This window comes from Oryzias latipes, chromosome 18 (assembly GCF_053564925.1).
Source record: "Oryzias latipes strain Hd-rR chromosome 18, Olatipes_Hd-rR_3.1".
NCBI classification, from domain to species: Eukaryota; Metazoa; Chordata; class Actinopteri; order Beloniformes; family Adrianichthyidae; genus Oryzias; species Oryzias latipes.
The window spans coordinates 8,327,780-8,355,740 of NC_136254.1; the positions used below are offsets into that span (position 1 = coordinate 8,327,780).

Genomic DNA, 27,961 nt, shown 5'->3' on the forward strand with positions numbered 1-27,961 from the left:
CCACCCAGCCCAGGGGCCCCACCCCCGGAGGCGCCGACACCCCAGGCCCAGCACCACCCACCCCACACAGAGAGAGAGGAGCCAGAAAGCGTCGCTGACCATTTTTTAAGAATTGAGTTTTTTTGGAAGATTTCTGCTGTTGGTGTTGCACAAATTTAGGGAAATGCCAAATATTTTTGGAGTTATCCCACTGATGAATTCTATGATTTATTCTTTAATGTTTTATAAGACATAAAAATATTAATCACAATAAGTTTTTTTAGATCTAATCCCTCTGATATGTTTCACAAAGACTCACACAGGACGTCACACATTAAGAAATTATTGCTAAAAATGAAGCAGGAGTCCAGCTCTAAAAAAAATGCTCTAAAAAATGATAAAATAGCAAAAAAAAACGGAAATATTTGATTTGTAATTTCTTATTAATATTTCCAGGCTTTCTTTGTTTTGTTCTGCAGCATGTTCATATTTGTATAATTTTGACAGAATATATTTCTATGGAGAGCAAAATATCACAAGTTATTTAGGGTTTAAGTTAACTTGTGTTCCTGTTTTTATTCATTATTATGTTAAAAAAAGTTCAGTTTAAAAGGTTTAAAAGTTTAGCTTTAGTGTGTTCAGTAAATTTTTATCTTCTTCGGCCCAAAACCTTAAGCGTGTTTTTAACTTAGGCCCCCTGTGTGACTGAGTTTGACCCCCCTGTAATACGAGTCTAGAAAATTCATGCATTTTTTTGTGTAAAATGGCTAAATAGAAGATAGGGAACACAACAGGATGTTGTCAAATTTTGTATGTGTGCGGGGGGGGGGGGGGGGGGGGGCTGTGGGGTAACTCGCCCAGGGAATAAGTTAGTGTAGAACCACCACTGTTTACTATATATATATATATATATATATATATATATATATATATATATATATATATACAGCTAAAATGTGTTATACAATTAGGTTTTGTTAAAGTAGAGATGAATCATTTATCTTTGAAACATTTCCCTTTGAGTTTTAGAACTTTTACATGAGGAGTTAGAAGTTTTCTCGACCAAATCAGGTGAATTTGATGGTGTACACTGTTCCATTGTTTATTGCCAAACATAAGTTCTTTAAATAACCTGCAATAAAGGAAATGTAGGATTATAGATGTTTTAAGGCTGCAAGACTCCTCACTGTACAATTTATACACTTCTTTATTTATTTAATCTCTCAAAGTTCAAGCCCTCATAAACAAAAAGTCTAGAAATATAGAATAAAAGCAAAGATCTGCTTCCGATCAAAGATTTATGTAAATGTGACAAACTAAACATATTGTGTACAGGATACACAACACGGAGGAGATTGATTGACATTGTTAACAGCCACTAAGGACACAGAACACAATGTGTTGTTTAAAAAAACACATGAAAATTACAATGAAAAAAATCTGCAAAACATTGAAACTGTAAAAGATGAATTGCAAATAACAAGAGAACTCTGTATTTTATTTATATCCATTAGTGTATTTAAAATAATTAATACACCTTTGAAAACATTTTTGAAATGTTAAAGTTTTATTTTTTTCATCTAACAAAGGTCTTCAAGGGGCTCATCAGAGTCTTCAATGCTTCCTGTTTCACAGCCATGCGACCTAAATCAGTCATCACACCACACACTTGACTTTTGATTTTCCATTTCAGCTTTGACTCCTGCTAGAACTGGGGAGCATGCAGCGGCCCCCGCCTCACTCTGCACAAACAGGAAATGTAGCTGTTGGTCAGTGAGGACACAACGATTTACCACAGCTGCACTCTGCTTACAAACCTCAGGTGCGATAAGAGAATTGTGTCACAGACAGTTGTTTGCTTCTTCTGGTGTAACAGGAACTGACAATGGATGGTCACATAGCTAACATATACAAAGTTCAAAGATGTCCCTGCTGGTATCTTCCTTTCTGGATGCCACCCTCTAGCTCACAGTCTGTATGGTCAGCTGATCAGATGATTCTAGCACTTCAAAAATTGGAGGAATTTTTGAATTGGAGAACGCACCAATTCACAACTAAGGTTGTTTCAGGTATTATGAAAAAAGGATGGGGCTTCTGCACCAAGGACCTTTAGATTGTGGCTCAGTGACATCCACATGTTAAGCAATAAGAACCCATGGTGACATTAGTGACATGGGAAAATTTCAGAAATGTGTGGTCCACTTGGTCAGTGGTATATTCCACATTGTAGGTTAAGCAAGCTTCGAGGAGTACATGCTCCTAGAAGACACTGCTGCCCGACTGGGCTCAGATCCCCCGGGCCAGAACTGTGGACCTGGTAGCAGGTGCCGTTGTTTATTTATTTTTGATGGCCTGCAATCTACCTACATGCCCTTCACGATCTGACGGTCAATTGCGATTAATGCAATAAGCACCCCTGCCATACACAATGCCAAGTCTGACTTTTCCTTGTTCAGGCTCACAGAAATAACCAGGTAGCAGAATGGTTGGATTAATTTATTGGTAATTACCCACCATTAACCCTTGTGCTATCTTAGATGACCCCACCCTTACATTGACATGTTCTCCCTACCATGACAAAGGTGGATAAAGGTGGAAAGATTTCATGTAATCCATGGACAACAGTGAAGATCACAAATTATTGAAGAAAAAAGGTTCAGAGCACTGTCTAGTGGGTCTAGATGACCCAACTCCCAATGTTAAAGTGCCTAGGATAGCACAAGGTTTAAATGAAAGAAGGGTTGATGAGGGCATAGAAAAAGTCTTATAGAGTAAAACAATCTGCCTATCTATATTCTAGGCCTGCTAATTCCTGCTTAGGTTCACAGCGCATACCCAGCAAAGCAGGGTACGACTTGGACAGTTGGCCACTCCAGCAACAACACAAATTCTTACATAAATAACCATTTAGAGTCACCAATTAATTTAAGATGCATGATTCTTAATGATGGAAGGAAGCTAGATTGGAAGGAAGGCTTTCTCACTGTGAGGTGAGAGTCCTAACCACAACACGGTGCAGCTCAGAGAAAAACGTGTTTGACATTTTCTTTTCTGGCTTGACCTTTTAGAGCACAGTGTTGTTTCTAGTTTGAAGGATTTAGCAGCCAACTGTGATTAGTTCAGTGACAATTTTTTATAAAACATTCTGAAGTACTTTACATTTATAAAGGGTGAAATAGCAAACATTGTGGTTCATAGACTCTAGTTAACCGGGTTCACAGAGATAATGAATTGGTGTTTAATATTTTCCCTCTAGAAACATCTCTTTATGATTCTGTTGTCAGTGGCTTCACCTTATAGAGCTACTTGAGTGCACCTTTTTGCATGTGAAACTAATGTCAGAAAAAAATAAAACTAGCACGGCAGGGTCCCGTCCTTTCTTTTTTGTTTTGTTTTTTAACAGACAATTAATCAGTCAAACGTGAAAGTTAATCTCTTTTGCCTGTCATTTAAAGCAAGATGCGTCTGAAGGCAGATGTCATCCTGAGACGATAAGCAGCTACAGTTTGCTGCATATTGCTCATGTTGAATGAAAAGATAAAGTTACCATACAGTGTTGACGGATATCTCATGATGCACTGCAGTCACATGCATCAGCATCTCTGCATCACAGAACAACACATAAGTTGTGGCTTTGGTAAATCCCCTGTCATCTTTTTACACCTTTATCAGGGTCCATCTCTCAGCACAGAGTAGGGTCTCTGTTTAACCTCTATTCCTGTGGTAAAGTTTTGTGAAGTACAGTGTAAAGTTTCCACCAGTGGAAACACTTCTGAGAGCTTTGGGACAAAAATGGTCCCAAAATGAGGCCATGGTGACTTTAGCCGGAGCTACACGCAAACTCTGCACAGAAAGTGTGACGGTTTGGCCAAAGATGAAACCCAAGAGCAGGAAGGACATGACAAGAGGTCCTCTAACAAAGGTTTTAATAACCAGAATAACCGGAACCAGTGGATTCCAAGACACTGAACACAAGACAGCCTCACCTTTTATCAGACCTTAATGAGAAATAGACTGTGGCTGTGACTCTCACAGGAGACCTCAGAGGAGGGGAAGGAATCCAGGAAAACTCCCAGCCTGCCAGACTAATCAAAACATAAAACGATAAAAGGAGGCATTTCATGACGGAAAGGTTCTATTGGGGATTTGAATCAAGGTCCTCTAACTGTGGGGTGAAAGTGCTAATCACTACACCACCGTGCAGCTTAAAATGTCATGCAAGAAAACCAAATCCACAAACAAATTAAAATACTTTGCCTTATGAAGCCCACACCCACTATAAAGTTTGCTTTGTGTATACAATATTTGCGGGAAAGGGCGTCTGGTTTTATGTTGCGGCTGCCTGGTCTGTAAGTGATGGAGAAATTGAATCGATCAAAAAACAAACAGCAACGGGCTTGACGGGAGTTCAGTCTTTTAGCGGTACGGAGATAAGCAAGGTTCTTGTGATCAGTCCTGACTATGAATGGTTGAGCCGCTCCCTCCAGCCAGTGCCGCCACTCCTCCTGTCAAGGGTGTGAATTCGGACACAAAAGCAGGACGGCAGAAGTTCGAATCAAAAAGGATATTTTAATCCAAGGAAGGCTCTTAAGCTCGTAAAGACAGAGGTCAAACAAGTAGAACGATCCGGTGACAAGTGAAGCCAAAACAGGAGCTTATATACACACACAATAAATGAAAACAGGTGGGTACACAGGTGCCGGTGAAGACCGGGGTAAGTTACCTAAAGAACCAACAGAAGACAGAACATGAGTTAACAAAATAAAAGCCCGAAACCCGGAAGTGAGAAAAAGATGAACCGCCCTGGCCCCGGCTCCTGACAGTACCCCATCCTCAAGGGGTGCCTCTGGGCGCACCACCGGGCTTGTCAGGGTGACGCCTGTGGTACTCCCTGAGCATGCCTTTGTCCAACATCCTCGATGTGGGTTCCCAGGACCTCTCCTCAGGACCGTAACCTTTCCAGTCAACCAAGTACTGCAGACCCCGGCCCCGACGTCTGACGTCCATGATACGTTTGATCGTCCATGCAGGCAGACCGTCGATGATGCGAGGTGGCGGAGGTTGAGATGGAGGGGGCTGGAGAGGACTAGTAACATGGGGTTTGAGTTGGGAAACATGAAAAACTGGATGGATGCGCATGGACCGAGGAAGGCGTAGTCGGATCGCCACAGGGTTGACGACCTTCTCCACCTCGAACGGTCCGATGAATCGTGGAGACAGCTTTCTAGACTCTGTCCGCAGCTTGATGTTGGCAGTGGACAGGAGTACTAACTGACCTGGCACGTAGGTAGGCGCCGGTAACCGATGCCGATCAGCCAGTCTTTTGTTAGCTGCGGACGAGCGAAGAAGAGCAGCGCGAGCCTCCCTCCAGATCCGTCTGCAGCGGCGGTAGAGGTGTTGTACCGACGGCACCGCCACCTCCTTCTCCTGCTCTGGAAACAATGGGGGTTGGTAGCCTAGAGAACCCTCAAATGGGGACATTCCCGAGGCAGATGACGTCATTGAGTTGTGGGCATACTCAACCCAGGGCAGAAGGGTGCTCCAAGAGGTCTGGTGCCGGGAACAGATGCATCGGAGGGCCACCTCCAGGTCTTGATTGGTTCTCTCGGCCTGCCCATTTGACTGTGGGTGAAAACCCGAAGAGCGACTGACTGTGGGACCAAAAGCTGCACAGAAAGTCTTCCACACTTGTGAGACGAACTGTGGTCCACGGTCAGAAACTATATCAACCGGGATCCCATGCAGTCTGAACACGTGTTCCACAATGAGTCTGGCGGTCTCTGAGGCCGAAGGCAGCTTCTTCAGGGGCATGAAGTGAGCTGCCTTAGAAAATCGGTCCACAACAGTCAGGATCTCAGTTCTGCCAGCAGATGAGGGCAGGCCGGTCACAAAGTCTAGAGCTATGTGGGACCAAGGGCGGCTCGGAACAGGTAAGGGATGCAGCAGGCCCGCTGGGGGTCGATTGTTGACCTTGTTTTGGGCGCAGATCGTGCAGGCAGAAACGAACTCCCGGGCATCCCTCGCCAAACTGGGCCACCAGAAACAGCAACGCAGGAAGGCGATCGTCCTGTGTACCCCGGGATGACAGGTAAGCCGAGTAGCGTGCGCCCACTGGAGGACCTAGCTCCTTACGGCCCTGGGAACATAGAGTCTGTTAGGGGGGCCCCCACCAGGGTCTGGCTCCCGGGCCTGTGCAGTCTTGATCTCCCTCTCCAGCTGCCAGGAGAGGGTACCCAGAACACAGGAGGCAGGAATTACAGTCTGAGGAAGGGAATCCTCCATAGCCGGTTCCAGTTGTCGGGAGAGAGCATCTGGTTTAATGTTCTTGGAGCCAGGGCGGTACGACACCACAAAATCAAACCGAGTGAAAAAAAGTGACCACCGTGCCTGCCTCGGGTTAAGCCGTTTTGCGTTCCGGATATAAGACAGATTTTTGTGGTCCGTCCAGACCACAAAAGGCTGTCCCGCCCCCTCTAACCAGTGCCGCCACTCCTCCAACGCCAGCTTAATAGCTAAAAGCTCCTTATCCCCCACGTCGTATTTCATCTCCGCCGGAGTAAGCCGGCGGGAAAAAAAAGCGCAAGGATGAAGCTTGTTGTCAGCACCCTGCTGCTGGGACAGCACAGCTCCAACCCCGACGTCCGAGGCATCAACCTCCACAATAAACTGGGCGGAGGGGTCCGGTTGGATGAGAACTGGGGCGGTGGTAAAAAGGTGTTTGAGCCGCCGGAAAGCTGCCTCTGCAGTCTCTGTCCAAACAAAAGGAGAGGAGGTGGAGGTCAAACCCGTAAGGGGGGCCGCGACCGAACTATAACCCCTAATAAAACGGCGTAGGTAATTGGCAAACCCCAGGAATCGTTGAAGCTGCTTCCGATTGACCGGAGCAGGCCAATCAACCACCGCGCTGACCTTAGCTGGGTCCGGTCGCACCTCCCCCTCCGCAATCACAAAACCCAAAAAAGACACACTGGAGGAGTGAAAATCACATTTTTCTGCCTTGACGAAAAGCTTGTTCTCCAATAGGCGCTGAAGAACCAGATGAACATGCCGCCTATGTTCGCCGGAACTCCTGGAGAAAACAAGAATATCATCAAGGTACACAAAAACAAAATGGTGAATGTAGTCCCTGAGTACATCGTTTATCATGCCCTGAAATACAGCTGGAGCATTAGATAGTCCAAAAGGCATCACCAGATACTCGTAATGTCCCAAATGCGTGTTGAAGGCCGTCTTCCATTCGTCACCTTCCCTGATGCGAACCAAATGGTACGCATTCCGTAGGTCCAATTTGGTGAAACACCGGGCCTCCTGCAGCGTCTCGAAAGCGGAGTTCATAAGTGGAAGAGGATAATGGTTCTTTACCGTAATGGCATTCAAACCTCGGTAGTCAATGCATGGGCGTAATGTTCCATCCTTCTTCCCCACGAAGAAAAACCCCGCCCCCACAGGAGACGAAGAAGGTCTGATAAGGCCCGCCTGAAGAGAGTCAGTTACCTACTCCTCCATTGCCTCCCTCTCAGGTTTGGACAGGCTATAGAGATGGTTCTTGGGCAGTGTGGCACCCGGCTGCAGTTCAATAGAGCAGTCATACGGCCTGTGCGGGGGCAAGGAGAGAGCCCGGAATTTGGAAAATACCTCCCCCAGGTCATGATATTCAGGAGGCACCTTGGAGAGGTCAGGTGAGGACGGCTCCCCTACCGGGTCAGCGGAGTCAGACTCTGGATGCCGAGCTGAGCGTAAACAGGCCTTGTGACAATGAGTACTCCAACTGACTACGCGATTGGTTGGCCAATCAATGACTGGGTTGTGATTCAGAAGCCAGGGAAATCCTAGAACCACCGGATTACGAGGGGACTCAAAAAGAAAAAAACTGGTATGCTCGTGGTGGTTCCCAGAAAGGATGAGGTGAACAGGTTCAGTGATCTGGTTAACTGTGGCGACCACCTCACCGTTGAGGGAGATCACCCGCCAAGGACGGGGAAGCGACTTGGTCCTAAGACCGGCCTGTCTGGCTAGCTCAGCATCCATAAGGTTCTGTTCAGCCCCAGAATCTAACAAGGCCCGAACAGGAAACCCCCCACCCTTAGACACAATGTGACCCTCCAAAAGACAGGAGGTGGATTTAGAATCGACGGGCACCTGGCCTCCGCTCGTCAGTGTGCCCACCTTTAATGACGAGCGGAAGCTTTTGGGCAGTTCTTACAGTAATGACCCCGCTGACCACAGTAAAGGCAAGGCAAGGCAAGGCAAGTTTATTTGTATAGCACAATTCGTACACAAACTAATTCAAGGTGCTTCACAAAACAGAAAAATGCATTAAAATCACAATACATCATAGAAATAATCAACATAAAATTTACTTTAAAAGAAAAGGAAGAAAAAAAAAGATTTAAAAAGAAAGGAAGGAAAGAAAGGTGCAGATAGGACCTTTCAGTCATATACACGGCTAAACAGAAATGTTTTAAGTCTAGATTTGAACATGAACACAGAAGAGGCCTGTCTTACGCCTTCAGGGAGGCTGTTCCAGATTTTAGCTGCAGAATATTGAAACGCTGATTCCCCTTGTTTAGTTCTGACTCTGGGAATCAACAGGAGGCCGGTCCCTGAGGTCCTCAGAGTACGAGATGGTTCATATGGCACTAACATGTCAGAGATGTACTTTGGTGCGTGGCCATGGAGAGACTTGTACACAAGCAGAGCTGCTTTGAAGTCTATTCTTTGAGGTACAGGGAGCCAGTGCAAAGACCTGAGCACAGGACTAATGTGATCATACTTCCTGGTTTTGGTCAGGACTCGAGCAGCAGCATTCTGGATGTACTGAAGCTGTACAGTAAAGTAAAGTACATTAAAGGCACTCACCTGCTGCCATCCTTCGTCTACGCTCAGTGGGGGACAAACGGCCACGACCCAGCTGCATAGGTTCCTCCAACGGGGCTGCAGGAGGCACTGTGGGGGTAACAGAAGACATATGAGGGGAGGGCTGGACGTAAACGTCAGGGTGTCCCCTGAACTGGGAAACGTCCACCCGGCACCCCCGCCGACGATCCTGCAGTCGATTGTCGATACGAATCACCAGGGCGATAAGAGGCTCCAGGGATGAGGGCAGCTCCAAGGGAGCTAAGTGGTCCTTCAGCTCCTCTGATAATCCCTCTAGAAAAGCGTCCGTAAGCGCTGCGGGGTTCCACCCGCTCTCTGAAGCGAGAGTCCAGAACTCAATAGCACAATCCGTCACCCGACGGTTACCTTGTGTCAGCCGCATCAGCGCCCGAGCCGCCTCTCTGCCGGGTTTCGTGTGTTGAAAAACCTGGGTGAAGGCGTCGAGAAAGGCAGAGAGAGAGGCGCAGGTCGCTCCTCCACGTTGCCACTCCGCAGTGGCCCATGCTCCGGCTCTGTCAGAGAGGTGTGATATTATAAATGCCACCTTGGCCCGATCAGTAGGGAAACTGGCTGCCTGCAGCTCGAAATGGAGCTCGCATTGAGTGATAAACGCCCGACAATCCCCTGAGTCGCCGGAAAACCTCTCTGGTCGGGCCAGTTGAACCCCCGGGGCGAGTGACGTCGTCTGGACTGGAATCACCGGTGTCGGCGCAGAGGTAGAGTGATGTGGCGGATGAGATGACGGCGGCTGCTGGAGCTGCTTTGCCAATGTCTCAATGCGATCACCGATCATGGTCAGCTGTTGCTCCTGGCGCCCAGCCATCTCCAGCATACCTCGTCTGAGGTAATTTAGCTGTTCCTCCTGCTGGAGAATGACCCTCTCCTGTGCGTCGCTGCTCGTTCGTGGAACTCCTGCGTCCGATGCGTCCATGATGACCGGATCGTAATGTCAAGGGTGTGAATTCGGACACAAAAGCAGGACGGCAGAAGTTCGAATCAAAAAGGATATTTTAATCCAAGGAAGGCTCTTAAGCTCGTAAAGACAGAGGTCAAACAAGTAGAACGATCCGGTGACAAGTGAAGCCAAAACAGGAGCTTATATACACACACAATAAATGAAAACAGGTGGGTACACAGGTGCCGGTGAAGACCGGGGTAAGTTACCTAAAGAACCAACAGAAGACAGAACATGAGTTAACAAAATAAAAGCCCGAAACCCGGAAGTGAGAAAAAGATGAACCGCCCTGGCCCCGGCTCCTGACACCTCCAAGGCTAGTTTGATGGTGAGTGGTTTTCGATTTCCCATGTCGTAGTTTCGGGGTGAGTTTTTTGGAAAAGAATGCACAGGGTTTAAGTTTTCTGGTTTTTTCTTCATGCTGGGAAAGGACAGCCCCAACACCAGAATCAGAAGCGTCGACCTCCACCACGAACTGTATGGTGGGATCTGGTTGAATTAAGATGGGAGCAGAAACAAAGAGTCCTTCGAGGGTGTCAAAAGCATTCTGGGCCATAGAGTTCCATTGGAAAGATCTGGTGGTAGATGTGAGCTGGGTGAGAGGAGCGGCGATACTACTAGAGTTCCTAATGAACATACGGTAAAAGTTAGCGAATCCGAGAAATTGTTGAAGTTTTCTGCGTGTGGTGGGGGGCTCCCACTGGTAAACCGCTTCGATTTTAGCTGGATCTGGGCGGATACAGCCCGCCTCGAAAATATACCGTAAAAAGGGGAGGACGGATGAGTGAAACTGGCATTTTTCGGCCTTGACAAATAGCTGATTCTCTGATAACCTTTGCAGAACCTGACGAAAATGAGCTGGGTGTTGACTGGGGTCTTTGGAGTAAATGAGAATGTTGTCTATATAGACACACACGAAACGGTGATAAAGTCGCGGAGAACGTCATTGACAAGTCGCTGAAACAATGCAGGGGCGTTAGTAAGGCCAAAGGGCATGACGAGATATTCAAAATGTCCCAAAGGGGTATTAAATGCAGTTTTTCATTCGTCCCCGTCCTTAATCCGAACCAGGTGATAAGCGTTGCGTAAGTCGAGTTTGGAAAAGATGCAGGCCTCCTGAATGGAGTCGAATACGGAGCTAATGAGAGGGAGTGAGCACTTGTCTTTAATAGTTATTTGGTTAAGTTCCCAGTAGTCAATACAGGGTCTAAGCGATTTATCTTTTTTTCTGGACAAAGAAGAAACCGGCGCCAACGGGGGAAGACGAGGGCCGAAAGTGTCCAGAGGAGAGAGCCTCCTGAGTGTAACTCTCCATGGCGACCTTTTCGGGCCCTGAAAGATTAAATAGCCGACCCTTAGGAAGAGGAGCTCCTTCCAATAAGTTGATGGTACAATCGTACGGCCTGTGGGATGGAAGCAAACAGGCTTTGGATTTGCTAAAGACAGTGCGTAAGTCGTGGTAACATTCAGGAACGTTAGAAAGATCAATCTTTTCAGGAGTAATAACCGGGGTGACGTCCAAGGAAGGAACAGCAGAAAGCAAACAGTTAGCCAGGCTGACTTTGGTCGATGAGACTCTGTTCAGCTCCAGAGTTAATGAGGGCCCGGGATTCAACAATCTTAGATGCATGACATAACTTGACAGGAACATAGAGGAAGTTCTTGGAAGCAAGAGTTCTTTCACCCACCCACGGCCTCTCATCTAGCGGGGGGCTGCAAAGTTAAACGTGCAGTGTACTGATTGACAAGATGTCCAGATTTGCCACAATAAAAGCACGCACCTTCCGCCTGACGTCTCTGCCGCTCCTCGGAGGAGAGCTTGGAGTGCCCGATCTGCATGGGTTCCTCAGGAGAACTGCTGGAATGTTCAGACATGGGTGCAGATGAAGAGTGCTGTGCTGTACCCTGGGCTGACCGCACGGGGCTTTTGCGGGGATGGGTAGTCTTTTCATGATGTCTTTCCTTAAGGCGGGTGTCCGAGAGCAGGGCAGCGGTGACGAGTTCCTCAAACGTGTGGGTTTCAGGTTGCGTACACAGATGGTCTTTGATGTTATCATTCAGGGATTGATAGAACACTCCTCGTAACGCGGGATCAGTCCACCCTGCCTCCACCGCCAGGATCCTGAAATCTATGACATGGTCGCTGATTGACCGGTTACGTTGTTTAAGGGTTAACAGCTTACGTGTGGCTTCCTCCTGCTTTTTAGGTTGATCGAACACCAGCTGAAACTCCAGTATGAAGTGTTCAAATGTCAGATGAGATGTAGGGTTGACCACTAAGAATGCCTGAGCCCACTGCAGAGCTTTGTCACGAAAGGAATCAATAACCAAGGTGATTTTGCTAATGTCGGACTGGTAAAACCTTGGAGCTTGTTGGAATAGTAAACAACACTGAAGTAGGAAGCCACCACATGCCTCGACGACGCCGAAGAATGGCTCAGGTTGGAGACTGAAGTTTTCCGGACGTGGAGAGGAAGCAGAAGTGATGACGTTACTAGGCGCTGGAAGCGTAGCCGTAGCTGCAGGGCTAGCTATTTGACCAGACAAATCCATTAAAATTGTGTTAAACCATCCAGGCGTCGAAAAAGTTCCTACTGGGCGGATGCTATTTGAGACAGCGCGTCGGCTTGACGCCCCAGCGCGATACCTTGTTGGCTGACAGCGAAACAGAGTCCTTCTGGGTCAGCTGGGTCCGGAGTTGGGCCAGTTTGTTCTGTCATGATTTCTACGCTTCCAGATGCTGGAACCCAAAATGAGGACAGGTACGTGGCAGGTAAAAAGGATTTCTATTTGGCACCGCAGACTTCAGGAAGTGGGAGTGCCTCATGTGGTGTAGCCAGCTATGTCCCCTGACCTGTACCACATAGAGCACTTCTGGAACCAGCTGAAGCACAACCATTAGCCATCCTATGGGAAATACCAATATACATTAGCATTAATAGCAAACTTTGGCTTTACTGCTGTGTTAGGTCACCGGAGAAGCAAAGGCATATAGATGGATCTGTACTTTTATGGATCAATCATTGATTTACTGAGCTTGGATCGATTCAGCTTGATTAATCGATTTTATTATTTCACCAACAGCAGTGCCATTTCCAATAATATGGTGGTGGAGGTGCTGAGCCTGGTTCAGCAGAAAATTCTTTGCCATTTTTGATTCAGCTCGGGTTTTACATCACATGACAACCGTCTGGATTTGGTTCCTCTGAGACTTGCACACGGAACCACTGGATTGTGACCTCTTGTGATTACATTTTGTATTTTCTAAAGGGAATTTGACTAAACAACCTGTTTCGTAACACAAAAAGGTCAATAGGGTTATAAGTTTGTGGTGAAAAGGCTGCAGTTTGAACTCTGTACACCAAGACCGCAGGACATCGGCAAGATTGAAAAAAAAAGAGTAACCGTGGTTCAGATTTTCAAAGAGTCTGTGATAACACTCTCTTGTATTTTTGAAAATGAAGACTGAGACAACAGTTTGTCTGAAACAGCACTGACAGCAGCAGCAGACTTCACATGAAGGACGGAGGATTTCTAACAGAGAATATAAAGCGCAAAGTCAGCAGGAGGGAAACATCAACGATCTATCAAAACTTTACATACTGCATTCGTCTTCTTTCACATGCTCATTTGATATGTTGAAGATTATAAAATACCACGCCCAGCGGAAACGCCCTCTTGACTATAAAGTGTCTTGATACTGAAATCCTGTTTAAGACAGAATGAGGAGCCTCATCGTAGTAACGACTTTTCTTCTCTGCAGCCGCAGTAAGTAATCTGATGAACTCTGCGGCAGTAAAGTTGCTGTTTCTTTCATGAACTGACTTTTGAATGAAGCATCATTAATTTCAGTAAGGTAGTGTCTGTTGTCTGTTTCAGGCTGCTTCTGTGAGTCTAAGACTGTGGAGGTCCAGTCTGGAGAAACCGTCACTCTGCTCTGCTCTGATTTCACCGCAAGCAGAGTTCAGACAGACTGGTTTAGAGTGGTCAACGGCACCGAAGTCAGCTGTATCTCCTCCATCTTTAGTTCTGATGGTGATCCTTCCTTCTGTGATGGATTTGATGGTGTAAAATTTGAAATGAATTCCAACAGCAGCTCTGTGTCTCTGAAAATCAGTGGAGTGGATGAGTCTGACTCTGGGCTGTACTTCTGTGGATTCTACAGAAACAGACATACAGTCATTGGAGATGTAACACAACTGATCATTAAAGGTAAGATCATGATTCTCTGATCTCTTTCTGCTTTTGAATTCATGAACTTCCTTCATGTCTTTTCTTTACAGGTGATGATGAGCCCAAAGATAAAGAGAAGTGTAAGTCATACAGTAAGGTTCCTGCTCCTCAGAAAATGCTTTTCTTATTGCTGTGATCCTCTTAACATCATCTAAATCAGGGGTGCTCATTACGTCGATCGCGATCGACCAGTCGATCTTCAAGGACAGGAGTGTAGATCGTGGGCCAGAAAAGATAAAAAAAAAAAAGTACTTCTTAAAAATCCACCAGCCAATCAAAATCCTCACTGACAAGGAACAGAACTTGATTGACATGTAGATTGGCCAATCGGACATCCTCTGATACAAACGTCACTCCAGACGCGTGTTTAAATTCACTGTGCACAAACTCTCTGTCATCAGAAAGTTGCTCTCTGCCCCGCGATACGTCGAGTTCCCGGCAGAAGATCACTCTGTTTATTGAAGCCGCCCCGCGTGTCTCCTCCTGCTATCAGTTCTGCAGTTCTCGCCTGATAAATACGAGCTCATTAAGGAAGCTGTTATTTTCCCGTGGCAAGCGCTTCGTACGGAGCACGCTTTGGAAATGCCATGATGCTCCCGGCATTGCACGGTTTACAACAGAGCATGACATACGATGGTTGCTGCTTTCTGTCTTTGTAATAAAACGCCTCATCTTTTAATACAAAAGTATCTCTGTGTAATCTTACTGTGTAGTTTTTAATCATCAGTACATAAACAATAATGTTCAAATAAACATGTAACTAATAAACATAACTAACAAACATTTATTAAGAGTTTTTATATCTAGGATATATATATAGTATATATATATATGTGTGTGTGTGTATATATATATATATATATATATATATATATATATATATATATATATATATAGGTAGGTAGGTAGGTAAATCTTCAAGACATTGTCGATTCAAGCCAAACGCTTGACGCCAAAAAAGTGTGAGCACCCCTGATCTAAATCACATACATCTCTGAATCTGTAAGAGTTTTCATAGATCACGTCTTGGTCTTTTAAACATTCACTGTTTTAGTGTTAATTAACTGAGGGCTGAAGGAATCTACATGCAAAACATGTAATAGAAAAATGTAACATGTAACATTTGGATTTTTTTCTGACTTAACAGATTCTACTTTTTGTGTGAAACATCCATATACCAGCCTTCTGACTGTGATTCTGGCTGTTCTGATGGGGTTTTCCATTTTTGGTGCTCTTGGTTTGGTTGTTATTTTTAAACATCATTGTGCAGGTACGTTCAGTAAGAAATTTTAAGGCAAATTTGCACATTTTCAACGTGTTTGTACTAAAACTTGACATATGGCCTTTATATTCAATTTTTAAGCAAAGGAAAATCTGCACACTGACAGCCTGAAGGTGAAGCTTTTTGTTTTTAGTCCATGGTTCTTCATTAGTTTTCTGCTGTTAGCATTTAATTCAGAATATCTGTATTTCAGACTCAAGATTCTTCTGACCCAAACTCTGCTGCTCATAAGTTTTCAAAATCCAGAAAAAATGGACGACCTGCAGAAAACAGAAAGTTGGAGACTTGTGTGATGTATTCTGTCAGAAGAAAGACTTACAGTTCTGTTTGAATAAAGATCTGTTTTTTTTATTTCAACTGCTGTCAGTCTGTGCATATGAGAAGCAAAGACATGTTTGATAGGGGGACTCAAACAAGGCTCTGGTGGTTTGAATGATCATGATAAGTATCTGAAACAGCTTGAGAATGTGAGAAGTGACATTTGACAGGAAGACAGAGCATTATAGTCTGATCTCAGCTCAGATAATCACAATACATTCAACATAAGGAGTCTGAAAAGAAAAAAAGTGCAGCTAAACATCACTGTACTAAAAAATAAGGTTATTTTTTACAAGTCGAAATTAATGACAAAAAAATAGAAAAACGGAAATAACATGTTTGATCATTCTGTAATGGTATGTTGTGTTTCAGTCTTTAACACAAGAAAACTTCATCCTTGACCACAAGCAGCAAATAACTTGGTGTTCAGGAGACCAGTTGAGAAAAATGCTGGAAAATGAACAGAGGTCCTGATGGATTCTGAGCTCTCATGAACAAAATTTATTTTGATCATTGAGTGATGGTATGTAAAAACAGGGGAAGATCATAGTAAAGAAGTCAGAAACATCAAATACATGTTTTGAATGTGACACAGTGAAGTTTTTCTTATGTGAATGGAAGCGTTTAAGCAGCCCCAGCTGCAATGTTGGCAGTTTTTTCTTTACATTCAGTGAAATCTACTGCATGGTATGGGGGGAAATAAAGCTGTTAATCAAAAACTTATTGGCCATCAAACAACAATGCAATTTAATATTGAATTAGATCCACAGTATGATGCTGCCTTCACACCACCTCTGTTTTGACGCATATCAAATTTTCTCCTGTTTGCATGTTCAAAAGTTTCTTCAGCCACTTCCTCCAGCTTCTCTGGGGGGACCCTGAGACGTTCCCAGGCCGGCCCAGAGACGAAGTCTCTCCAGCGTGTCCTGGGTCTTCCCTGGGGCCTCCGTCCAGTGGGACATGCCCGGAACACCACCCCAGGGAGGCGTCCAGGAGGCATCCGGAACAGAAGCCTGAGCCACCTCAACTGGCCCCTCTCAATATGGACAAGAAGCGGTTCTAGTCCGAGCTCTCCGCGGGTGAGTGAGCTTCTCACCCTATCTCTAAGGGATCCCTGGCCAACCTACAGAAAAAAGGTCTTTTCAGCCTCTTGTATCTGGGACTTTGTTCTTTCGGTCATGACCCAGAGCTCATGACCACAGGTGGAATGAAGATCGACCGTTAAATTGAGAACTTTGCTATCTGGCTCAGCTCTCTCTTCCCCACAATGGACCGGTACAGCAACCGCATAACTACGGACGCTGCTCAGATCCGCCTGTCAATCTTGCGCTCCAATCTTCCCTCAGTCGTTAAGAAGACCCCAAGATATTCAAACTCCTCCACCTGGGGCAGGAACACTCCACCCACCGAGAGATGGCAAGAACCATGGCCTCAGATTTAGCGGTCCCAACCACTTCACACTCAGCCATAAACTGCCCCAATGCATGCTGGAGGTCCTGGCTTGATGAAGCAAACAGGACAACATCACTTGCAAAACTATGAACAGAACCTGTGATAAGGGCAGCCCTGCTGGAGTCTAACATGTACCGGGAACAGGTCTGACTTACTGCTGGCTATGTAAACCAAACTCTTGCTCCGGTGAGACCAGACATCCCTCAATAAGGCTCCCCGGACCCCAAACTCCCAGAGCACTCTTCACAGGATACCACGGGGTATGCAGTCGTATGAATTCTCCAAATCCATGAAACAGATGTGGACTGGATGAGTGAACTTTCACGAACCCTCCAGGACCCTTAAGAGAGCGTAGAGCTGGTCTACTGTTCCATGACCAGGATGGAAACTTCACTGTTGTTTCTGGATCTGAGATTGGACAAACTCTCCTCTCCAGTAACCTGTCATAGACTTTCTGAGGAGTGTGATTCCCCAGTAGCTGTAACACACTTTCCGGTCCCCCTTCTTAAAAAGGGGAACCACCACATCTGTCAGCCAGTCCAATGTTACAGTTCCCGACTACCACGCAATGTTGCAAAGACTTGTCAGCCAAGACACTCCCGCAGCATCAAGCAACTTGAGGTACTCAGGGCGAACTTCGTCCACTCCTGGGGCCTTGCCACCGAGGAACACATTGACTACCTCAATGACTTAAGCTCGGGTGATGGATAGCCTCACCCCCAAGTCTTCATCCTCTGCTTTCTCAAAAGAAGCCGTGTCAGTGGGATTTAGGAGATCCTCTAAGTATTCCTTCCACCGCCCGATAATGTTCCCAGTCAAAGTCAACAGCTACCCACCTGCACTGAAAACGGTGCCTGTAGACAACTGCTTTTTAAACGTGGATGGGAGAGAACTTTTTAAAGTTCAATCAAGACAAAACAAAGATTTTAATTGTCGATCCTGAAGCTGAGAGAGAAAAGGTCCAATCAACTTTTAACCTGAATGTGTGCAGTAAAGTCAGTAACCTCGGTGTGATTTGAGATGCAGATCTTACCTTTGAAGCACACACACACCAAGTTACAAAGACCGCATTATATCATCTTAGAATTGTTGGCAGAGTCCAAAGCCAGTGCTGAACTATTAATCCATGCTTCTATAACATCTAGAATGGATTATTGTAGTGCTCTTCTTTCTGGTATCAAGAAGAACACTATCAAGCCTCTGGGCTTGGGTGTGGGGGTGCGTGGTGGGGGGGTGGAGTGGTGGTCTGGCTTGACTTGGGGGGGTGATCCCTTTGCCTGTGCTGGGGGGGGGGGGGGGTGGCGGGGGGCCCTGGCTCTGGGACGGGATGGGACAACCCTCTTGGGACCCCCGGTCGCTCTGGGTGTCATCCGCCTCGGCTGCAGGGTCTGGGGTGGGGGGCTTGTCGGCCCTGTCCTGTGGGGGGGCGTTCCGGGGGGGAGGGGGAGCCCACTATTGGTACGGGACCTTGGGGGGTCGGGGTCTCCACTGAGGCAATCGGCGGTTGCCCCGGCAGGTTGGCTGCCTCGGTCCCGTCGAGGCCTGACCAGAGCTCTTCTAGGGCCTGTGCTTGGGGGTGGGAGCCTGGACTTGCTCCGGGGGGGCGGCGCTTTCTGGCTCCTCTCTCTCTGGGGTTCTGGCTGCCGCTGCTGCGGCGGAGGTCTTGGTGTGGGAATGGCTGGGCAATGTCCCTCCTTCTTTTCACATTCCACCATCAATTTTAGAAGAACATGAACACTCACCTAAGCACAGGTGTTAGCTCACCTCACCTTTGCACTAATAGTTTGCATGATTGAATGAATTAAATGCTTCACACTAGTTGGTTTTAAGACATAAGTATGCGTGTGAACACCATCTGTTTTGTGTACATGTTGACATGTGGACATTTTTGCAGCTAGCAGGTGTGTTGATAACATTTGAGTGTGTGTGTGGACAGGCCCCGCCCTTTCTGTACTACATTTGAACCTTACCGTGATGATAAACAACCAGTAAACCTGTCTGCTCTATGCTGCTTCATGGTCTTACCCCCCCTCCTATTATTACCCTCCTACCCCCCCCCCTCTCTCTAACATCCCTCTCTCTTCTTCCCTTCTTTCCTTTTCCGTCCGGTCCAACACCAAAGATTTTCAAACATGATTGAAATTAATAAAGTTTGGCCTCAATTACAAAAGGGGTTTATTCAAACATACCTTTGGTTTGTCTGAAGATTAATAACCCCTGTTATATTAATAACCCCATGTCTGTGTCTGACATCCGTCCCACAACACAAGCCAAGACTTATGCAGGAGTTCCAGTATCTTTATGTGTCAATGTTGCGGTTTTGCCGCAAAATTCCAGAGAACCAGAAACTAGTCTGGGCTTCAAAGAAAATGACAAACAGGTAAACACATTCATTGTACTGTAAACAAGTTTTATTAAAAAAAAAAAAAAAATTAAACAAGTTTCAAAAAAGTGTTTTCAGAATTTTACTTTTTACGAAGTCATTACAGTAGAACATCCATCTATTTATTTTGCATAAACAAATATTGCAGAGATAATTCCTAGAAAACAAGTAAAGCAAAAAAAAAAAAAAAAAGAAAAGCATACAAAAAGTAGATAAACGATTTGTAGGAAATAACGTTGATGTAAAACAGATTCAGTTCTGCTGTGTCACACTCGCATAAATACAGTCTGTGATGGAGCCGTTCTGTCTTCTTGATTTGTTGGACCTCTTAACATTGATAGCAGCGTAATGAAGACTTTCTGTGTCTTCGCTCTCAATCTGAAGAAAAAAAATACAAAGAAAAATCAACTCTAACCTTTGAGACAATAGTATGTGGTGTTATTTTAAGTTAAAATCTGACCTCTGTTTGTGGTGTAGAGCCAGCTGCTGATATTTGATCTGGTTTAACAGACAAAGTGTTTAAAAGCATTTTCAGAGAACAGTGAGAAAAAGTAAGAGTCATAGTTTCTTTACCTTTAGACTGGCAGCAAATATCTTTTGTAATCTTGTAAACAAGAAAAATAACAACGATGCTCATGAAGGTCAAAGATCCAGTTAAGAAATACACCAACAAAGAGTTCGGCTGACCTGCAAAGAGTCACACAAACACATGTCTGATTTGAACTTTTTTTTTTTTTAATGTGTCTTCGCAGACTACAAAGATCATCACTGTAACTCACCTGTGAGGTCCAGCTTGGTTCCATTTCCAAATAGTATGTGTCCACATGAGACAACAGCACAGTAGTAGATCCCAGCATGAGTTCGATTCAGGTTCTTCGTGTACAGCTTGTAGAAACAGCTGTGTGTTTTTGTGTTCTTTCTCTCACACTGATCTTTCCTGCCTCCATGAGTGTAAATGAGTCCTGGATGAGAGTCTTCAGAGTCTTTGAACCAGTAAACTCTGTGTTCTTCATCACAGCTCCCAGTGTGTACTGTACAGTTCAGAGTCACAGAGTCTCCTGCATGGATGTTCTCAGAGGACGACTGATCCACTGAAGTCTGGATGGTTAAACCTGAACCTTTTACATCAACTGTAAAAGCTGCTGTGAAAGTCAGGTGTGTTTGATAACCAGCTATACAGAAGTAAGTAGCTGAGTCCAATTGTTTCAGGTCTGAAATTATCAAATGACTACTTTGGTTTCCTGGTTTTAAAGTAAACCTGTTCTTGAATTCATCGCTAAGAGTTACATTTTTGTCATATTTACGTAAATAAGATAACTGTTTTGGTTTTTTCCCCAGAATATATATGTACCATGAGACATATTTTAAATAAAATTCTTTATAGAAACATGGTAAAGTCACAGTTTCTCCAATGTGAGCTGATTTAAAAACACTTTCTTGAAGAACAGATGAAGATGATCCCAGAGAAATGCTCTGTGCTAAAATAAAGAATAAAAAAGACATAAAAAAATAATATATACCTTAATCTTAATACAGATTAAAAATAATCAATGTTTTTAAGCATGAAATATCATAACTCACCAGTGTTCCCTGAAAGCAAACATGTCAGAATGACGACAAACTGAGCAGGTGTCACCATGTTTGGATTCTGGCCCAAAGTGACAAGAAGCTGACTCCTTCTCTACTTTATAGACGAGAGACTGCGTATGATTGGTCTGTCTGAAGTCACACACTTTCCCTTCTTAGGAAATATGATCACATGTTCACAGAAACAAACCATGTCGAGATTTTATCTAGACAAGATCAGTGCAGCGATCTCAGAAAGTTGAGGAACTTTTAGTTTGAAATCTTTAATGGAAGTCAGACAGTCTTATATTAGATGATAAAGTTCAATTACATGACATTTTGTTTTGTAATCAAGTCCATCAACTTAATACATTTTAAACTTTATTTGAGAAATGTTTGGTGTCACACAGATAATGCTGTGTGTGTGTGTGTTATTTTAAAGAACATTTAAAAAGTGACTCCAGATAAGCACTTAAAGAGGAAACTAGTAACAGGCTAAACATTGCATATTTTTAATTCCTACATGCCTAAGCTATGGTCTTTTTTGTGGAACTGCAATGAAAAAAAAACTCAATACTAATAGACAGCGTGTAGCACAACAACTGACAGCCAATACTACAGTTGCTAAACAGATTTTTCTTACAGGGAGTTTGAAGTCTTTGAAATGGTAGGCCGTATAACATTCCCTCTTTCCTACTTTCTGCTTTCCAATAGTGCATGAGTGAGTTTGTGTGAGTGGGGTTGTGTGCCCTACCACACACTGGCGACCTGTCTTGTGTGTACTCCGCCTCCACCCAACAGTAGCCGGGACATGGTCCGGCAACCAAAAGACCCCGAAAGGGATATAGAGGGTTAAGAGAAAGTAGATGGAAATGGATGGATGCTTACCAACATTTTGTCAGTATCTGTGCCCGTTTTTCCGGTGTCAGTGTTGGTTGGTGCTCTAAGCTGTACTATCCAACAAAACCCTGTTCAAGTTTAGCATTTCGAGCTAAATAGAGAATTCAACGCTTTTTCCAAATATTGGATGCAACGACTCCTACAGTTTGGAGGATACTGAACCCAGCTTTCTGAACAGCACTGTTACCCTCACTTGAGCATTTTACAACTTTTCCCAGAGCTCCTCATGATTTCACCAGTTTCTCAAGTTCCTACTTCCTGATTTGCAATGTCTTCATATTGCCACATCCATCTCAACAGCTTTCCTCTGTTTAAAATACGAATGCCATCCCATTACCATACTGTCAGTTTGTATCTGGACGACCCGCAGGAGCTTTGCTCTCTCATCATTTACCACCTTTGGACCTTAGGGTTATAAAGGTGGACAAAACTGTTGGTACTGAAGGAATTTATTTTTTTTGGTTCTTATTTCTCCTAGGTTTTTATCTTATCTTTATTTCTTTGAAGGTTTTCTTTCAGGTTTACTGTGTGTGGGTTTCAGTCATTTCAATTAAAAGGGACTTCCTGATAATTGCATATGTAAAGAGGTTTTCATGCTGCAGCTGCAAACTCATCCCCCTCCAGGAGAAAACAGTCTTTGATCTTCTAAGACCATCTGGAAGCCTTAACTGTAGATCTGACATGGACCAGAATTAAATTGTCGCATGAGAAGGACAAAGGGTTGGGACTGACTGCCTGCGGAGAGGGATCCGGGCGGCTGTGCTGGACCCCCATGGGGACACTGTTGGTGGTCGGACAGTGGTCCGTCTTTGAAATAACCCCCCTGGACGTTTGAAGCAGGAAGCCAGAGACCAGATGCTGTGATGGACGGAAGGAAGTAGGCGGGCTCCTCTGTCAGCCAATCTCCAGCGACCAAAGGGGGAGATTCGGCGGCCATCTTGCTCCCGGGGGAGGATGTTCTGACCACATGCTTAAAAGTCTGAACTCAAGGAATTTTCCTGTGTCTCCAGACAAGCTGCATGTGAATTCGGAATGTAACATCTTGCGTATTGCAGGCTTTGATTTTGGACACCCAGATCGATCTGTTTTATTTTGTTTTACTCTGTTTTTAGAAATATTGTTAGGGAATAAATTTGTTAATCTTTAATCCGGACGAATCCCGTGGTTTTCTCCTTCTCGACTTTATTGAACATGCAACAAGGAAAGTAATCTCAAAGCGACAGATTATATTTTCCAACAGTACCCATCAGTAAATGAAAGAGAAGCTCACAAAGGTCACAGAAATAACTAGAATCTGACAAAAGTAATAATAAATAAAAATGTTATGAAACTGAACCAATGAAAGTCAGACATTGCTTTTCAACAATGCTTCGACAGAATGATTTTCAAAACTTAAATCACGAAACAGGCCTGGACACAAATGATGGTACCCTTGACTTACTATTTTGTTGACCCCAGACCACAAATATCATCACTGTAACTCACCTGTGAGATCCAGCTTGGTTCCGTTTCCAAACAGTATGTGTCCACATGAGACAACAGCACAGTAGTAGATCCCAGCATGAGACTCTGTCAGGTTCTTTATGGGCAGCTTGAAGACACAGCTGTGTGTTTGTGTGTTGTTCTTTCTCTCACACTGATCATTCCTGCCTCCATGAGTGTAAATGAGTCCTGGATGAGAGTCTTCAGAGTCTTTGAACCAGTAAACTCTGTGTTCTTCATCACAGCTCCCAGTGTGTACTGTACAGTTCAGAGTCACAGAGTCTCCTGCATGGATGTCCTTTTACATCGACTGTAAGAGCTTCTTTGAAAACCAGGTCCATGTCAAGACTTGCTACACACAAGTAAGTAGCAGAATCTGAATAATGTCTAAAATTTAAGATCTAAAATTGTCCGCTGATTATTTTGGTTTTGTGCATTCAGACTCAAGCATGGATTTTTATTAAATTCATGGTAGAAACAAAATTCTTTTAAATATCTAAAAAATGTAGAGACAAGCTGTAGCTATTGCCCCAAAGTTCTTTTTTTTTTGTACCAGGAGACCCAAATTACATCATCCACTTCATGGAAACATGTTAAAGACACAGTTTCACCTCTGTGAGCTGATATGAAATAGGTCAGTTGATGTATCAATGAGGGCGATTTTAAAAGTATCTTTTCAACTAAGGGGAAGCACAGAATTAATATGAAAAGCTGGAGTTAAGTTAATAAAACATCAACACGGATGAACACTCTTGCTTAATGCTGCGAATGGACTCAAATTTGTTATCAGAGCAGAGATGGGTCTTAAACATGAATCCATTCAGACATGGCAAACAAATTGGCTATCCACAAAACCAAGAATCCAAATGAAATGGGCAAAGATTTGTAAGGGTAATAAGTCACAGAGCTTTGTCAGAAACAGAGAAACATGGCACTCACACTGGAACAAAAACAGCCTCTTAGCATATATGCAACTGATCGCACACTACCAGCAGTATTGACAGTTAACCAATGGGGGCTCATACAGAACATTGTAGATGCTCTAATCCTCTTTAAAGAGTTGACCAGAAAGGTGAACAGAGAGGATGCAACTGCAGCTGATGTGGTCCCGGTCATAACAGGTATTGCTATTGTTTGAAATAAACCATTCTCCCATGTATTCATTTTTTAATTTGTTAGTCCACAGACTTATTCTGTGTCATAAAGAGGATGATGACCAGGTAATCAAAACCATGAAGAGAACCCTTTGGAAGTAGTAAAGAAGCACTTTGCTGATGTTGAAACGGAGTCTCTCGCCACTCACTAGATCCCAGATACAGAGATGGGCAAGTATAGGAAAATTAAAGTTCACCATTCTGCACACCATTTGAAATTTCTGCACAGTAAAATCCTTACAAAATGGCATAAAGCCAATGAAATTTGTTTACTTTTACATCAGATTTCAGTCGTATTATATCTTAATTTTTTATTCAGATTTTCTGATGAAGTTAGTTAGAAAGACTTGATATGTGGTCTCTTTTATGAGGTTCCACATTGCATATATTTTTGTAAATAATTTTAGCTTTTGAATAACCTCATCCAATAGGTGCTGAAGCTTGAGGAGAAGAGGACTGCCAGTTGAGAAGAAGCAGGATCTGCAGACAGCCTTGAGAGCAAGGCACCACGGCTTGGGGCATGTAATACCTGGACAGTGCGTTTCAGGTACTCTCACAAGAGAGACAGTCTCAGGTCTGGTCAGTGAGAAGCAGTGCGTCTGAAGAAGTACAAGTCTGAACCTACTCCTCTCTGAAACCATCTTTAGAAGAAATTACCTACTTCACTGCTGGAAAGAAGATGCTAACCAATTCATGCTAATTGGCTTCACTTGCAGCTAAGTATTTCTGTGTCACTTGAACCTATGTATAAAGTGAGAGGCTCTTTAGTTCTAGTAATTCTTGTGCTATCCTAGGCACTTTAACATTGGGAGTTGGGTCATCTAGACCCACTAGACAGTGCGCTGAACCTTTTTTCTTCAATGATTTGTGATCTTCACTGGTGTCCAAGATTACATGAAATCTTTCCACCTTTATCCACCTTTGTCATGGTAGGGAGAACACGTCAATGTAAGGGGGGGGTCACCTAAGATAGCACAAGGTTTAAACATCTGGAACGATTTTACAAGAGAAAAAAATATAGCTGAAGTGGGAATTTTAAGTGATGAGTTGAGGATGGATCCTCAGAGATAATTGAAATAAGATGTTTGTGATGATAAAGTTAAGTTTAACTCTGACTACTAAGCAGTGACTGAGTGAGCGAAGGGCCTGGTTCATCACCAAGCAGTCTGGAGTTACTTGGTCCTGTTCCAGAAGGGGTGGAGAGGGCCATTCGGGCCGGATGGTCCAGCAGTGGGGCTTTACGCCTCCCGTGATCTTCAGCCTAGTGTAGGAAAAATGAAGGTTTCTTCACAAGAAAGGCCTGCTGGTTCACTCATCAGGTCACTTGGCTTCTGCAGTGGTCAAGTCACTTCTTTTACTCCCGTGTTTATAAGGGGGTTGTGACCAAAAATTATAATCTTTGGTGTTAGTTGGGCAAGGTAAGGTGTCAGTTGGCCACCACGTGAAAAATTAGTTTTATCAAAATAAAACAATTAAACATATAAAATGGTTAGTCTGTCTTTGAAATTGGTCAAAATGTAAAAGAAAAAATCAATTAAAAAGTGAAAAGAAACTATCCACGCAAAAACTCTGGCTCAACCTTAAAACTTGAACAAAGACGAGTAAAGAAGGACTTTATTCTGGAACTTAAGAACAACTCAAAGAAACTTAAAGCTAGGACTTCCCTAAAAATGAGATGGCAAAAAAAAGGGAATAGTCTAGCCGGTTCATGATGAGCCGAAAATACATGAGAGTATCAATGTGAGCCGGGACGACACAGAGCTTAAGTACAGGTGCAGGGGGGACTTATTAAGGCAAGAAGTATGAAGAAAACGTTACAACCCTCAACAAAAATCCTCATTAGAGCGTTGATTTTTATTCAAACAGTTCACTTAAAGGTTTTGTTGCACATGCTCCTGCCAAAGCCATGAAAACCATAGCAAGCAAGCAGAACTCAGCTTGGCACAAGTATTCAGTTTAGGTAAAAAAAAAACGGGGTTGGTAGCGCAAATGCTGTGCTAAAAAGTTGACAATCATGCTTGTGTGCTTTTAATTTTTAAGGGTTAAAGCTAAGGTGGGTTTTCTCTCTTGATTGGTGACTTGACACATTTACAGTTAAAAAAAACAGTCAGTGCTGTTCAAGGAAAGTAGTGTTCAACTGTGGGGGCAAAAAAAACTTCAACTACACTAACTCAGTCAGTTCCAAACTGTTTTTATGGAGTTAACATGGGTGGGAAAATTCTGCAGCAGTTTATAAAGTGACAATTACAATATTTATTTGCATTGTTTCCAGTGGGCTATTTGTTCTTTTGTTATGTCAGATCTTGCTGCACCAGGAATAAATGTGTCTCGCATGTTACTATTTGTAAAGCTTGAATTTATGTCATCTATCCTGAAGCCACAACATATTTAGAAGACTACGAGAGCTGAAAGAGGTATTTACTGTGAAAAAAGAAGCAAATAAAACCAGTGTTTCCTGTCTTCAGGACAGACTAGTGCAGAAAAGCATTTACCAAAGCTAAAAAAGAAGCCATGATGTGAAAGTGGGGCAGTGTTTGTTGGACATGGTGTTTCTACAATGACTGAAAGCCTGCGGCCTGCTATCATCGCAGTGGAAAAGGGAGGGTGGGGGGCTGAAGTAAAAAATCTGCCGCTTGCCCACAAATGCATGCAAACACTGCTCAGGAAGGAAAGCTGCACATCCGTTCATTTTCTCTGTTCATCCACTGACAGAAAACCAGACGAGTAAAAAGACAGTCATCCTGATTTTAAGTAGCATTATGTCAGTTTTAGTTTATCTTCCTATTCCAATCATCTTCTGATCTAATGTAAAAGTGGTCCCGGTGTGAAGTCTTTTACTGTGATTTAGCTGTTTCCACCCAAAAAAACAAAACAAAACAACGTTGTTTTTTAGGACGTAGTTTCTGCAGAGTGGCAGGAGTTCATAAGAATTTAACCTCTAAGTCGTGGGTGGGAGTGTTGGCGCGAAGTAAGCCCCCCCCAACATCCATGTGCTTACGCCCTGTCCTTACAGCCTCTAACAATGGGAGGCAATATTAAGGCCATCCAGCCATTCAGGAAAAGGTTTACCAAGATGTACATGGATCTATTTGTCTGCAAGTGAATGCATCTGTAAGCGGAACCAGGAGCTTGTGGCTTGCCCTGGTAGCTTCTTTGTCACTGCTACAAGCTTTGTCAAATGGCATTTTTTTCATCTGCTCCAGAGTAACAATAATTGAAAGAAAGAAATACTCAGAAATTCAATTTAATTGTTAATTCAATCTTCACTAAAATGTTTAAAATGTAAACTTCACAGGCACACATTAAAAACCAAAACGAAAAAACAAACAGTTGGCTTGGTTTTAAGCCACAGACAAACTCAGGAACAATTTCTAGACAAA

At 44.0% G+C, this 27,961-nt stretch overlaps 3 protein-coding genes and 1 pseudogene across 4 annotated transcripts; 1 reads left to right on the top strand and 3 right to left on the bottom strand.

Annotated features, from left to right (window-relative positions):
* Positions 1–4,528: 4,528 nt before the first annotated feature.
* On the bottom strand, positions 4,529–5,570 carry LOC144987161 (uncharacterized). Its single transcript, XM_078936237.1, has 2 exons — positions 5,503–5,570; positions 4,529–5,411 (listed from the first exon to the last, which is right to left on the bottom strand). Exons 1-2 carry the CDS (start codon positions 5,549–5,551, stop codon positions 4,813–4,815), a joined length of 648 nt encoding a protein of 215 aa, XP_078792363.1. The 5' UTR covers positions 5,552–5,570; the 3' UTR covers positions 4,529–4,812.
* A 7,407-nt stretch (positions 5,571–12,977) lies between these two features.
* LOC110014534 (uncharacterized) lies at positions 12,978–18,335 on the top strand. The gene is made up of 6 exons (XM_078936389.1): positions 12,978–13,579; positions 13,691–14,023; positions 14,095–14,124; positions 15,192–15,314; positions 15,408–15,439; positions 15,520–18,335. Exons 1-6 carry the CDS (start codon positions 13,534–13,536, stop codon positions 15,655–15,657), a joined length of 702 nt encoding a protein of 233 aa, XP_078792515.1. The 5' UTR covers positions 12,978–13,533; the 3' UTR covers positions 15,658–18,335.
* A 1,011-nt stretch (positions 18,336–19,346) lies between these two features.
* LOC111949274 (uncharacterized) lies at positions 19,347–21,170 on the bottom strand. 2 transcript variants are annotated; one of them, XM_023966146.2, is made up of 5 exons: positions 21,061–21,170; positions 20,259–20,957; positions 20,053–20,166; positions 19,940–19,977; positions 19,348–19,857 (listed from the first exon to the last, which is right to left on the bottom strand). In XM_023966146.2, exons 1-5 carry the CDS (start codon positions 21,116–21,118, stop codon positions 19,732–19,734), a joined length of 1,035 nt encoding a protein of 344 aa, XP_023821914.1. In that variant the 5' UTR covers positions 21,119–21,170; the 3' UTR covers positions 19,348–19,731. The 2 variants fall into 2 exon arrangements, with proteins under 2 accessions (XP_023821913.1, XP_023821914.1); XM_023966145.2 differs by having other exon boundaries at positions 19,347–19,857; positions 19,940–20,166.
* A 2,231-nt stretch (positions 21,171–23,401) lies between these two features.
* LOC144987319 (uncharacterized) lies at positions 23,402–27,662 on the bottom strand (annotated as a pseudogene).
* Between the last annotated feature and the right edge of the window lie 299 nt (positions 27,663–27,961).

Excerpts from the sequence above, each read along its gene's own strand:
- LOC144987161 (XM_078936237.1), bottom strand. The coding sequence starts at position 5,551 with ATGCATCTGTTCCCGGCACCAGACCTCTTGGAGCACCCTTCTGCCCTG. Across the intron at positions 5,412-5,502 it reads GGAGCACCCTTCTGCCCTGG|AGCAGGAGAAGGAGGTGGCG; the intron begins GTTGAGTATGCC and ends CATTGTTTCCAG.
- LOC110014534 (XM_078936389.1), top strand. The coding sequence starts at position 13,534 with ATGAGGAGCCTCATCGTAGTAACGACTTTTCTTCTCTGCAGCCGCA. Across the intron at positions 14,024-14,094 it reads AACACAACTGATCATTAAAG|GTGATGATGAGCCCAAAGAT; the intron begins GTAAGATCATGA and ends TTTTCTTTACAG. Across the intron at positions 15,315-15,407 it reads TTTTAAACATCATTGTGCAG|CAAAGGAAAATCTGCACACT; the intron begins GTACGTTCAGTA and ends TCAATTTTTAAG.
- LOC111949274 (XM_023966145.2), bottom strand. The coding sequence starts at position 21,118 with ATGGTGACACCTGCTCAGTTTGTCGTCATTCTGACATGTTTGCTTTCA. Across the intron at positions 20,167-20,258 it reads AACCAAGCTGGACCTCACAG|GTCAGCCGAACTCTTTGTTG; the intron begins GTGAGTTACAGT and ends GACTCTTTGCAG. Across the intron at positions 19,858-19,939 it reads GCTCTACACCACAAACAGAG|ATTGAGAGCGAAGACACAGA; the intron begins GTCAGATTTTAA and ends TTTTTTCTTCAG.